This window comes from Gordionus sp. m RMFG-2023, chromosome 5, assembly GCF_954871325.1.
Source record: "Gordionus sp. m RMFG-2023 chromosome 5, tfGorSpeb1-WG-v2, whole genome shotgun sequence".
NCBI lineage: Eukaryota > Metazoa > Nematomorpha > Gordioida > Chordodea > Parachordodidae > Gordionus > Gordionus sp. m RMFG-2023.
In genome coordinates, this window is record NC_088779.1 from 14,664,839 (window position 1) to 14,679,566 (window position 14,728).

The window sequence follows — 14,728 nt, forward strand, 5'->3', positions numbered from 1 at the left end:
TAAAAAAAAACATTTATGGAAAATTTTATATCCGTATATATATGAAACCGAAGTTATCATGGAAAAATAAAATTGATAATAAGATATCTAGGAGAAAGAATTAAATAACAAGTATGCCAACAAATCAAATAAAATGGGTGGGGAAGGGTCAAACTAGCAATCCATAATAAAAAATTTCCCCGTAATTATACCCTTGACTTAGAAATATATAAGATAATTTACACTATAATTGTGCTAATAGTTATCCATAATAGTTTTTTTCGTATTTATACCCTTAACTTAGAAAGGTATAAATTACAATGGCTAATGGGGAGAGGTCAACCCAGCAATCCAATATAGTTTTTTTTTCGTAATTATACCCTTGACTTAAAAATATATAAGAAAAATATAACTTACACTATAATTGGGCTAATTGAAATTATATAATAATAATTACCAATAATGGTTTTTAATTTAATTATTATATTACCACAAGCCAGTCATATATTATAAAATACAATCATTGTTATTTAATTTACAGGTTGAACAAAAAAATAAATTTAAGAGCCTTTAAAAACTGTTTTGATTGCAAAAAAAATGTGATTACAAAATTTTTCATATATATGCGGATATAAAATTTTCCATACATGTTTGTTTTTATATCGAGTCTGTCATCATTCTTTTTTTAAACAAGCGTCTCTTCGTTTAGTATCATACAAGGTGAGCGAAGGTCGTCTCCAGGCTTCTCCCCACCAGTTTCCAATAAGCTGGTGCCCCTATCATCCACCATAATGAGATCGTTAATAGTCGGTAGAGTGCTTGATACTGTATTGATTGATAATATATGTTTTATTATTAACTAATTATCTAAACTTAATGTTTATTAAGACAAGATTTTATTTGTTTGAATATCATTTTTTAAACAAAATAAGTAAATTCGATAATATAAAAATTTAATATTAATATTCCTTTTATATATCAAAATTAAATCACATTTAATATAACAAAATGTCCAATTTACATAATATCATGATCTACAATATTGCCTTAACAGTAATTGTTTAAGTGGACATGTATATTAACGTTTAAGACAATAATAAAGAACTTTAAATTAAAATAAACATTATTATAATGTTACCACCATATAACAATTTTGAGGGAATATATTGCTTAAAAAATACTATAGATATATAAACCGGTATGGAAATCACAATAATATATAAAATTAAACATTTTATAATGATTTAGAAAGATAATCAAAATAACATTCATAAATAAAAATTTAATATTCTTTGCAATTGCATCAATTTTTAATAATTTGTTTTTTGTGGGAATTCTATTTTAAAATGTAACATTTTAATATAAGTTTTTATTCTCTGTAATAAAGAAATGATCCTCTCATTTGTACACATACTAATTGATATCGTTGTCAAAATATACAGTATTTTATATTGTTGTTAAAGTAACTAGTTATATTTGTGGAATGTAACTAGTTACTTTTAATATGTTATAATTAATTAATTTAAATTAATAATTATTTGATTAAATGTCTAATTATGTATGTGCGCCTTTTTATAATTGAATTGATAATTGATCAGGCCAATGAATCAAAGCTAACATGAATTTAAAAATCTGACTTGTCATTTGATGAGGATGAGATTCAAATGATTCAGAGGATAAAATAGAAATTGTACATCCCCTTCTATAACTATATCAAAACAACGTACTTATGTAAAAATACCCTGGGGATTTCACAAAGAGAAAGCGTACAAGCAATATTAGTTTTAAATGTCTCCTATGCTTTCCAAAAAAGGTATATTTCAGCATCTAAGTTATCCCATCCAATCTATGGAAACACATCTCTAAGTATATTTTCACATAACTTGTGTTAAATAATTATACTAAATTTTAATTAGATGTACATGTAACGAGATTGTTTTGCATAATTATTAATTACTATCTCTTTATGAATAATTAATATAAATTGAATATTCTTATATAAAAAAAATATTTTAAATATTTTTTCAGAATCGTAAATTTTATATAAAATAAAAAAATGATCGAGTATATAAATGATTTATAGAGTAAATTATAATAAAACTAGTTACATTTAAAAGAAGTCTCAGAAATAATTTTATTCAGCAGAAATTTTCCAATCATATTTATTAGTAGAGATAAATTAAATATTTTTTTTGGTTGATAAAATTTTCTTATCAGTGTTTAAGGTTTAAAAAATCTAGAAAATAAACTTTAAATTTTCGTGAGATAAAATTAATATACAAGAATTAAATATTAAAATTAATTTTAACTTTTTGCTAATATTTAGAATAGAATATTATTTATTTAAAATAGAATACTGTGCATCTTCATGAAGCCCTTTTATAATTTTCAAAGTCTTTCTATGGGTGGGAGAATTTCTCTTCCTCTCTTACTACCTAGCTGGCTACACCCTTGAGGTCTTTTATATTTTCTAAAAATTGACTCATTGCCATTATTCTAAAATTGAAGAACATCCTATTTTTCTAATAATCAACATACACAATTTATTGTAAAAATTTGATGTTAACAGTAATTTTTAAAATAATTAAACATTTAATTTTAATCAGAGAAAAGGGAGAAAAAAACCTTTATAATTTATTTATAATAGAACCTTTTTACCAAATTTCAGGAGCAAAACTTTTATAGTTTATTGAATACCAATTTTTTGGAAATTTATATCATTCATTTTTGTTACTAGGAGTTTATATTATATTTTTAACAAATTTAAGAGACCTGCAGAAGTACCATTTGCAAGATCTAGTCGGATTTTTTTTTTAAAGTTTTTTTCGACCTGGCCAGGGTTTTATATTTTAGATTTTTTTTAAATATATTATATTTATTTTTAATATTTATAGCTAATAATGGTCATTTAAAATATTCGGTTCGGATATGTAAGTCTCTGACAAATTTAATCCAATAATATAATTTACTTATTTTATAACACCAATTTTTAACAAAATTTTAAACCTAAATTTACTTTGTAATATTATAAAAAACAATAAAAAGCGTAACCCCTTTATAATATTTTGCTCTCCAGGTCCTGATAAACTAGGGCAGGGTAAAGTAAAAATAAACAATATTTGTAGATTAAGGCAAAATATTTGGTATAGTATTCCAATTTATTTATAAATACATATTTATTCGATTCTATTTCTGATTTAAATTTTAAACATTCATATAGATAATATTTACTCAGTGTCGTATTTGGATATTACTTTAATCAATATATGTCATTCAACCGAATTTAACTTGATTGGATTAAAATTATATTTTAACACATGTGATTGTTTTAGTTTTTCTGATAAGAAGTTATGTAATAGAAATACGATTATTATTTTTTTTAGGAGTTTTTTAAAAAAAAAGATTATGATTTTTCTTGATGAATTTAAAAATAATAAAATTATGAATTTTTCTGAATATATACAATAAAGTTTGTTCCATAAATTTTGTAGTGAATAAAATATTATTGCCTCTAGATTTGTGAAATTTGTAAAAAAGATCATTAGTGTGTCTTATTCAGAGCAAGATAAGAAAATATTTGTTGTTAGTAAGATCGGAATAAAGTGAATATATTTTCACTCAGTTTAACTATAAACACGCTGGAGACTGATTTTTAGATTATGGTTAGTAACAATTAATTGATTCAACAACTATATCATTGTTTATTTGTTATCCTATCCTAAATTATATGCCTGAAATAATTTTGATCATTATTTTGTTAAATGGTGGTTATAAATTGTGGCTCAATTTGGATAATATTTTTCAAAATTATGAAAAAAAGATAAGCTCGTGTAGAATTCATCGAAGAAACCAAATAGGAATTTCCCATATATAAAATTATAGAAATTTTTAAATTTTAAATTATATTCATTTTCTCTTCCTTATATTCTTTTAAAATCAAGTATAAACATAAAAATGTGATCATTATAATTTGTTTTAAATGTAATAATAATCAATCCCCTCTTTCGAAATTAATACAAAAAGAAATTATTTAATCAAATTACGAATACATATAAAAAATATGTAAAAAAATTTATAAATACAACAATATTTAAATAATTGCATAATTATTATTTTTTATTAATATCATTGGATAAATAGAGTGGAAAAAGCCCGTCAATTTTTTTATAGAGGGATAGGAGTAAGTTTTGAAATACACGCTTCCAAAATTTTCTGTATACGCTTGTCCGAATCGATCTGGAAAAAAATATTTGTTCGACTGATCTAATCTGAATATTTTTTCTCAAAGATCCAAGTCCGATCCAAATTCCATTTTTGAAATAAATTAAAATACCATCTGATCCCATTTTTTTTTATTGGACTGTTGAAAAAGTAGGGAAAAATTTAGGTGAATGATAATAAAAGATTTTAATATTGTTCTTGAAAATAATTTTCATAAGAACATATGAAAAACAAAATAATTTAAAAATTTTTTGAGTTCCGGGAAGCCGAAATTAGTTTTAAAAATCAAAGTCCAAACCTATCAAAGAGAATGTCTATCCGATAAAAGTTAAGAGATTTTGAATCCTCATTGATTCATATCTACGACATTTAATTATTGTAAACTATAAAAATATAAATATAAAAGTAAAAAATTATACAATTTTTTCCCAAAATATATAAAACATTGTTTTAATGTTTCCTTCAAAACTTATTTAAAACTCAGAAATTTTTTATAATAATGTAAAATAAAATCATAAAATGGTATAAAATTTAATTCAATACACATAAATTATATCAATATTTAAATAATTTATTTGGAATTAAAAGTTTTAAAAAAAATGCATTATACCCTTATAACTTTTTCCAATAAAAATTGTTAAAATAATAAAAAAAAATTAAATAATGTAAAATCTTTATTTAACTTGTTTCTTTACCATCCATATAATATATCTCAGAATCTGAGTTTGGGTTCCAGAACCCGGGAAAAATCTATAAACTAGAGAAACCTACAACCTCTATTTTTAAGTTTATAAGAACAGAACCCCATTTTAAAATTCCAAGAAACCTATTCTAGAACCGATTCGATTAAAACCAGAACTTGGAACCCCTTTTAAATTTATAAAAACCGGAACAGTAACCGGTTCTTAAATTTTATTGAAAGAGTTCTAAGAAAGGTGCAGATAATATATTATTTATATTGTTAAAAATTTAAAATGTTCTATGATTATTTTAGAGGATTTATTTATTGTTCAAAATTTATTGGAAGAGAGCTTTGAATCGAAACCAAAAATCACGAAACCGCCTTAAATCGAATCATATACCAGAATCCCTTTTTCTAGAAACCGGTATCAAAACCATTTCAAAATATTTAGGACCAACCAGAACCATTTTTTTAGTCTAGGGATCAGAGTCTTATATAAAAAATATATAATAAAATAATTGAAAATTTTTTAGTAAGTTAATTTTTAAAAAATATTATTTTTATGTTTCTCAGAATTTTTTTTTTAAATAATATTTATTATGTATACCCCCTCATTCATGGTTAAGCGCGAATTAGTGGCGAATTATATACACCATGTTTTTGTTCTCTCGGCCACGAATTCCCGCTAAAACTGAATGAGAAGTTACCCTGCATTCATAGTTAGCACGAATTGCGAAGTATACAAAATTTGCAGTATTCTTATGTATTTATGTATACTTCGCTTAGAATTCGCGCCAGCTGTGAATGCAGAGTAGTAAGAATAAATTTGTAAATATTTTAAAAACTAATAAATTCCAAAAATTAAGATTAGATTATTCAAAAGCATGCCTCCAGTCATTTTAATAGAGTAGTTATTAGACATTCAATATAATAATTTTTATGCTTTCTAAATGATTGAAAATTAATTGTAGTAAATTTTAAAGGTAAGATTTTGTTAATTTTATATTTTAACAAAAATTAACTGTAGGATATTTATACGTTTTTCTAAGGATGATGAATGAAGTTTGAACTTGGAATTTTCTAATTAAAATCTTGTTATTATATTATTTCATATTTATTAAATGAAATGAAACATTTTATTAAATGCTTTATTTTAATATTATAAAGATAGAATATATATCAAACTGATGAAATTCAATTTGATCTAATTTCTAGAACTATTTTTTTGATATTTTCATTATTTATATAATAATCTTAGATACTAAAGACTATGAAAGTGACGATGATCACCTAGGAAACAATGTTGATAATTTGTATGATAAGCCAACAATTTCAAAATTAAATGATAACGATTCAATGAATCATAATCGGGCAAAGGATCCATTTTATCATGGTGAAAATAAAGATCGAGAATATCCGGATTCAAATGTTGGATACATGGAATCTGCACCATATAAATATGCTGGGATAGTTAAAAGAGCAATTAAAAAATAGTATAATAAATAAAAACTTGTTTACAATTCTATTATACTTCGATCGATAATTTAAATTATAAATTATGTAATTAAATATATAATATTTCATGAAACAAAATAAATTATATTAAGGAAAAATCAGTGTGCAAAAATATTACTATAAATACAATGATTAAAGAAAATTGAATCCGGGAAAAAACTAGGCTCAACTTGGTTCTTCTGTTTAAAAAATATTAATCAAAAGGGGAAAAAGTAGAACCTAACTTTGAATAAATTCTGAATAATATTTTATAAATTTATTAATAAGACTCCTTTCGAGAGTCTAATTTCTTAATATTGTTTATTTGAAGTAATTATTAGAAAAATTTTGGCTCAAATCACACCATCCACCCACTCATATGGAGTAAAAAAATTTCATTCTCCTGCTCATACCAAATATATACTTACTCCTGCAAATGAAATTTTCCCTGGAAAGTTATTATTATTTTAATAACTACAATTTTTTAGATTTCGAAATTAATCTAATATCTTCCACATTTATTTTAATTTATAAACCTAGTATTCGATCTTTTTATAATATTTTAAAATCTGATTATATTTAAATCTAGATATTAAAAGTAAAACTTACATGATAAAATAATATTCTATCCTCTTTTGTCAGGATTAAAATAAATAAACCATCTAAGACATTAATCACTAATGCAGGCTAAACCTGCTTCTGATATATAGATGAGAAATTATAGGAGGCTCGACAGTTGAGGTCAATAAGGTAATAGACATAATAAAATTATATAAAAATATAGGTCTAAATAAATCCCCTGAAAAGCGAGTATTGTCCCCTATAAAGCAAGGATAAATGATCTCTGAAGAGTGCCTACCGTACCTAAGGTTAACCCTAGGCTTTGAAGACTCTCGTTGCAGATTTCTTTGACCCTAGATTACTTGGTATTTTTAACATCCTGTTATTCTTAATACCTACAAATTTAATTTTGACAGAATGAAAGATCAATCTTAAATTCTGGATTTTATCTTTGCAGGTACACTACTCACATCAGATCATCAATCTTTGGAAGTCCTCTATAACATTGCAAAGAGATGAGGATGTACTCTTGGTTTGCAATTCTGTTAAATTTCTTAAATCTAGAAGCTAGCCTGTAAAACATTATCTTCTCTTTTTAACTTTATTTGAACAATATTAACACGAATGACTTTTAATACTTTTTGTGAGTATAATTTCTTACCTATGTTCATATTTTGACAAATGATCTTTGCTTGATATATTTTGTCAAAAGCTCGTTTTTTATCCTTAAATAATAAAAATCACCTTCTGATATTTGCTTTTAACAAGATATATTCATCCCAATGATTTAAAATTTTATACACATACAAAAATTATTCAAATTTCAAGAAATATAAAGAGTGAATATGATTTGTAAGCTGACTGATAAAATTCTCATTGATTTACTACAAACAAGAGGGCAGTTTTAATATTCTAAAAAAAATTGTAAAATGAACATCTAAAATTTCAAATTCATTAGGACAAGCGATTACACAACTAAAAAAAAGCATCATTTTTAGTTGTGTCAGGATGATAAAAATAATTAAATAAGCTATGATAAATTTTCGTTATTTTAAAGGGTGGTTTAATTTATTTTTGCCTTGGGCCGTCTAAGTTTTGGCACGCCCAGATGGAGATCATACGACTCTTGGAATATTTGCAAATCAACATCATATATAAAGATTTATTCTTCGAAAAATTAAATATGACAATCCCACATTCATTTATATCTATCCAACATTAAACATTTCATAATTCATTACAAGTTCAAATTTAGGTGAACACAGAGTTGTAAGAAACTTTTCAAATATATCTAGATACAAATTATCAAGATAGAGACACATCTTCTAAAAACGTATCTTGATATAGATAAATTTTTACAAATATATCTAGACACCTATAAACTGTAAAGTGTGCATAATGCTTAATTTGGGATTCTATTGTTAAAATTCAAATTTCGAAGTGAGTTAAAACTGATATACATCTATTTACAAATATATAATTAAGATAATGATTGTTATAATTAAAAATTAATATAAAATTAAATAATCAAAAATAAATGTTAGGTTTTAATAATAAAACATTCTCAAATTTTTTAACATTTTTAGCCATACTTAACTCTTTCTACTGGCCACTTGATGGCAGTTGTTATATTTACTGAATAACAAATCTTGGTATAATCATTAAATATAATATAATCCCAACACTCATTTTTATAAAAAAATTATTTAAAATTTAATGAGCGCTAAAACTTATATCAATATTTAAAATAGAATATTAAATTTTTTTCAGATCGGTCTAGAAATATTGATAAAAATTATTATGTATTATTTTAATTAATATATTATATAAAATAAATTGATTTGGTGACATGCGACACTTTATCACGCAACTTTAACGTGAATTTTATGATCACTAAATTATTATTGACTCCCAAGCCTCAATTATAAGTTACAATAATTTTTACTGCATCAATCTTTAATATATAATATAAATAAAAAAATTTAAATTAGTAATTTGGACAAATTAGGGGAAGAGTAAGCGAAAGAATTCAATCTCAAAATTGATTGAAAGGATTAATCTTACTTTGTATACGTCGGGAATTAATCCCCAATACAGAACAAATTTTTGAAAAATTAGCGCGATTTTCAAAAATTAAATTTTAAGTTATGAGCGATCATCCTGAAATGCAATTTAAATAAATTTTGTTCCATTGATAAATGGTTGGATTATTTAAAAAAGAATCTTTCATGGTATTAGAAAGCTTGTTTTAATTAATTTAATTTTAGTCATGACCCTTCGACAGTACATGATGAGATAGTAGGAATAGTTAATAATATTTATATTTGGCTCAGCCTTTTAACAACACTAATTACAAATAAGTAAATTTCAGTTCAAAAGTCATCTTGATTTAATTCCTAAGCTGGCTTGAGCCAACTCATATGTCTCAATGAGCTGGCTTGAGCCTTAGTCAATTATATGGCTCAAAAACTGGCTGAGGACTCAGCCATCTAACAACTACCTATATATCAAATTCTAATCACTTGAATTGTTAAAAATATTATAAACATACATTTTTTAAAACTTTGCTATCAAACCTTGATCTAATTTACCCATAAATTATTTTTAAAACTATGAAATTTTTGCCTATTTATTATAATATATACATTAGTGATTTGCATCAGACTTGGTCAAAAAAATTTTCAAAATTGTCCTGTTCAACCTCATCCAGAATTTTTTAATTTGTCATGAAAAGCCCAACATGAAATAAAAATATGTCTGCCCAACCCAAATTTATTTTAGCATACATTGCAAGTATGTTGTTAAGCAGCTCAATTTAAGCTGATTTTTAAATACGGCTAACTCAATATTTAAGCCAAAAAATCTAAACCTTGAGATTTCGCAAATAGATGTCCAAATCTTTGTACCATCTGTGATCAAAATCTTCAGGTTTGTGTAATATTTTTCTGGATAAAATATTAAGTTAGCCATTTTTATTTGTCATGAAAAGCCCAACAAAATAAAAATATGTCTGCCCAACCAAATTTATTTTAGCACACATTGCAAGCATGTTGTTAAGCAGCTCGATTTAAGCTGATTTTTAAATACGGCTAACCCAATATTTAAGCCAAAAAAATCTAAACCTAGAGATTTCGCAAATAGATGTCCAAACCTTTGTACCATCTGTGATCAAAATCTTCAGGTTTGTGTAATATTTTTCTGGATAAAATATTAAGTTAGCCATTTTTAAAATTAGCTCATAAATTATTTAATAACACTAATTGCAAGAATTTCAAATTATATCAATTTTACAAAATGTAATATCACAATTTTGCCCAACCAAAATTATTTTTGAATAGACCTGGGGTGGGCTCAGGCTAGGATATGTAGATCTTTAACATACATTTTAAAAATTGCTTCATGATGTGTATTGAAGGAAATAGTTAAAATAAAAAATTTTGCCATTTAGTGAATTATGATTAAAAACCCATAAAAATGAAGGATCAAAATCAATGTGAAATATTGGCATTAAGAATAAAATCTCATCTTTTTAAAAAATAGATTAAAATTTTAGATTACCATAAGTTATTTAAAAAATTCAACTTTAAAATCTGAATCGAGTAATATATTGGCATTTCATAAACAAATATCCTATTCCGTCATTATTATAAATATACATTGCTTTATATTAAAGATTTTTTAAAAAATTCAATTCAAATATTTATCTTCTTAATACACTTCAAGTTGTGCTGTATTGTATAAAGATTTTAAGAACCTCAAAAGGTGTAGAATAGCCTAAACCTAAGAAATTTTCTTATTTATATTTTTAGTGCAAATAAATATTTTATTTATCAAATTATATTTTGGTATAATCAATTCTTTATTTAAATTTGATTGGAATTTGTAAATCCCAAAATAATTTATAATTTCAAGCTACATAAATTTTAGACATAAGGTTAATATAACTTGTTACTTATATAAGTGAAAATAGTCATTACCAGAGTAATTTTATCAACATTAATTATATTCCAACTTATTTCAGCAAATAGAAAATTAATACAAATATTAAAATATTATTTTAAATAGGATAGAAATAATACAATATAATAGTAATGATTGGCACTACCATATATTTGTTTAATTAGAATTTATTTGCCTATCCATTACAATACAAATGTATTAAATAATTTTAATTTACAAAAATATTTATAATGGAGCTTCTTCTGTGGACTTTTCTATGCGTGTGTATATAATTTGTGCATGATGCTTAACAACAGGTTTAATAAGCCCTATAACAAGTTTTAATTAATTAATTAATTTTTGATTTACCTTTATTTGCTAATTCTAGTAAGGCTTGTCTTGCTAAAGATCCTCTAACTTTTAATCTCTCAGATACTAATGATGGTGTTATTAATTTATTTGATGGAATCTCTTTTAAAAATTTGTCATAAGTAGGTTTGTCAAAAAGAACTAAATTATTTAATTTGTCTCTAACCTTTCCTTTAGACCATTTCTTTATAAAAAAATGTACATTTGATAAAATTATTATTTTACTTTTTTCTTAGCTTTTCCTCCTGAAGCAGCCTTTTTTTTTGCTGGAAGTGGTTTAGATTTTGTATCTTTTGATTTCTTATCGACTTTCGGTGGCTAAATAATATAATTAATCAGAATAAAATAAATAAAATTTACCATATTTAGTAAGGAAACAAAAGATGAGTGCCGTGGTGAAATTAATTTTTATCATATAATTTAAATTTATTTTAATAAATATATATAATAATCATAAAATGAAAAAAATAATATATATTTAATTATAATGCTATATTTTTGAGAATTTATAACATTAAAAAACAATATGTCTAACCCATTGTAAATGTATTTTAACTTATTTTCGTTTATAATGAAATACAATCTTAAATAACAAATATTCCCTAGTGACTTTTATTATTCCTAAAAAAATATAGCATAAATTTTTAATTATGCAGAACTTAAAGTTCAGAGATTGCAAACTGATTTAAACCTACGTCCAAACTCTAAAACTGTGTTTTTACTCATAAGTGTTTGATTTTTTATTAGTAAAATTTATCGATAATAAAATAGCGCTGCTAAGCTGGGTGCCATTAGCTAGGTGGAGGGTCGTAGCCAAAAAAATTTATTCTCACTCTCAAATCTGACCACTCGAAAAGATTTTTAGCCCCAATAAATTTTTCAGGTCCACAAATTTAAAAAAAACTATTAGTTATTAAATAATTCACGATTAACAAAAATTTAGATGAAAATACAGCAAATTTTTTATAAAAATAGTATTTATTTAATTTATAGAAATAATAAACAAGAACATACCTATAAAAATATTAGCTATAAAATATCCATTCACTTATTAGTCGGCCAAGTTGAAAATTGGGAAAATACGCTCGCTGAAAAAAAGAGAGACAGCGAAAACATAAAAGCTCAATAACCCATTTAAATTCAATAGAAAATGACATGATAAAAATCTCAATATTAATGATACTGTGATAACAAACATGTAAGCCAACAAATTAACCTCAATCGTTATTATCCTTGTTTTTAAAATGTAATTTAATACCCGATTAATCAAACCAATAAATTAGACTTTATTAAAATAATACAAAACTACAAATTTACTAAATTATATATTAATATTTATTTCAATTTTCGTTGCTTTTATATCATTCAATATTTACAAAATTAAAACATTTTTTAAACACAAAAATAATAATCCATCTTCAAACTGTTTTCTTCTTTTTTTTCTTCTTTTTATATTTTTTCTTTTAAAATGATTTTTCAAATTTCGTCGATACTTCCAACACCCCTTCCCTTGATATTTTTACCTAGTGAACTTGACGCGATTTGCCTCCATTCAATAATCTAGGTTTAACATCCTGTAACGTCGGCTCATTGTTAATCGTCATTACTTGATTAGAACAATATCTCATTAGATGATCTCCCCCACAGGCCCAACATTCCTGGGTATAGGATGATCATATGGATGCATTCTGGTTCTTCGATCGAATCACCCTGGTGTATCCATTCTTATACCATTCACCATTTCCTCACATAGTCTTGTAGCTTCTTCCCTGGTCACTCTTCTTGAGATCATGTAACCATCTATTGTCCTTATCTCTATAAGCACCCGTGACAAAGTGTCCATCTTGAAAATTTTCTTACAAAATTTTTAAATAAACTTAATATAATCTCTGTACTATGCTAAATAAACTAAACTGACTTCGTTAAAAAAATTAATATATTAAGTTAAAAAGATTAATATTTTGTGCACTGCTTTCGTAATCCGTCATTACTTTCATCTACAACCCTAAATGATATGAAATTGTACTTTAATTATTTCCTTTCCAGACAACCTTCCAGATTTATTTTGTCGCTTTTTCCATCAAAAATAAAAATGGCAACAAGGATTTGCTCTTAATTTTATCAAATACACAACATAATAATTATTCCTCATTATTTTTTAAAAAAATTAGCTTAAATTTATATGTCAATAAAAAATATTTTATAATTTGTATATAAGTTTCATTAGTGTTTAATGTCATTTTTGTTATTTAAATAGATAGCATTTTTTTTTACTTAACATAAAATATAGACAAATAATTTGGGAAATGCAAGACATACATTAAATTTATTCGAAAAGCTACAATAACCCCCTATAATAAACAACAATTTATTTTTTATATATAATTATAATTGATCATATTACCAAAAATTATAAGAGTCGGTTATTTTTATTTTATTTGTCATGATTCTCTAATAAGTGGTTTTCCCAGGCCTTCCCAGTTTCTCTTAATATGAAATTCACATGTTTTTTTTTACATCTTAAACTAATTGGTAAATCAGATAATTCCCCTTTATGTGATGATAAATCAATTAAAAATTTAACTATCTCCGAGGTGGGAAAAAATTTTCAAAATTATATTGGATACGACTGGGCTTGGAACCTCAAAATTTATATTAGCTTGCACCTTACATGGGAATATCTTTAACAAATTATTAAGGGTTGAGCTGGGCTGGATAAACTTTTTAATAATTATATGCTCCCTAATATTGTGAGCTTGGATCTGGCATGACATCTATCGTAAAAAAATGAATAAAAATCTCATTCCCCGTCATTTTTGACGGGCTTTCTACTAGTATGATAATAATATGTCAATATTTTTAAAAATGAGACGCACTCTTCTATATTTTTTTAGAAATCGTTAAATAAAATAGCATGCACTTTAAAAAAAAAATGTTAAAAAAAAATAAATTTAAAAGTTCTAAAGAAATTATTTGAACGAAGATAATTTTTTAATCGATGACATCAAAGCATCTTTCTAGTTAATTGAACTTGCACTCCATTTATTTTTTATCAATATATTTTTCCAACAATAAACATATAATAGAACTATTTCAAATCCTTTAATACATTTTATACCAGAATAGTTGAAAATTTTATTATTCTTAGGAGTAGAAAATATAATAATCAGATAATAATAGTATGGTCATGTTTTTACAACAAAATACACATAAGTTATAGAATTTCAAAATAAAAAATATTTAATACCCTCCAAAAATGGTTCACTTTTTTCCTCGTGGTATAAATAATAGCAGGCCACTTCAAAAAAATTTAGCAGATTTTAAAGCTGACATCGAGCTGATTCTGAAGCAGGCACATCTAGCCAATTTGTGCGGCCTATTGAACCGCTCATTTATAAATGAGTTGTGTGATTCCAATTTGTTTTTTAAGTCAAAAACTTGACTTTTTAAAAATAGTAATTTCTATTAATAATTAAAAACAAT

At 24.5% G+C, this 14,728-nt stretch overlaps 1 protein-coding gene across 1 annotated transcript; it reads right to left on the reverse strand.

The window, feature by feature from the left end:
- Positions 1 to 10,871: 10,871 nt before the first annotated feature.
- On the reverse strand, positions 10,872 to 11,764 carry LOC135929641 (small ribosomal subunit protein eS25-like). Its single transcript, XM_065466318.1, has 4 exons — positions 11,606 to 11,764; positions 11,471 to 11,563; positions 11,246 to 11,429; positions 10,872 to 11,205 (listed from the first exon to the last, which is right to left on the reverse strand). The coding sequence occupies exons 1-4, from the start codon at positions 11,606 to 11,608 to the stop codon at positions 11,123 to 11,125; spliced, it is 363 nt and encodes a 120-aa protein (XP_065322390.1). The 5' UTR covers positions 11,609 to 11,764; the 3' UTR covers positions 10,872 to 11,122.
- Between the last annotated feature and the right edge of the window lie 2,964 nt (positions 11,765 to 14,728).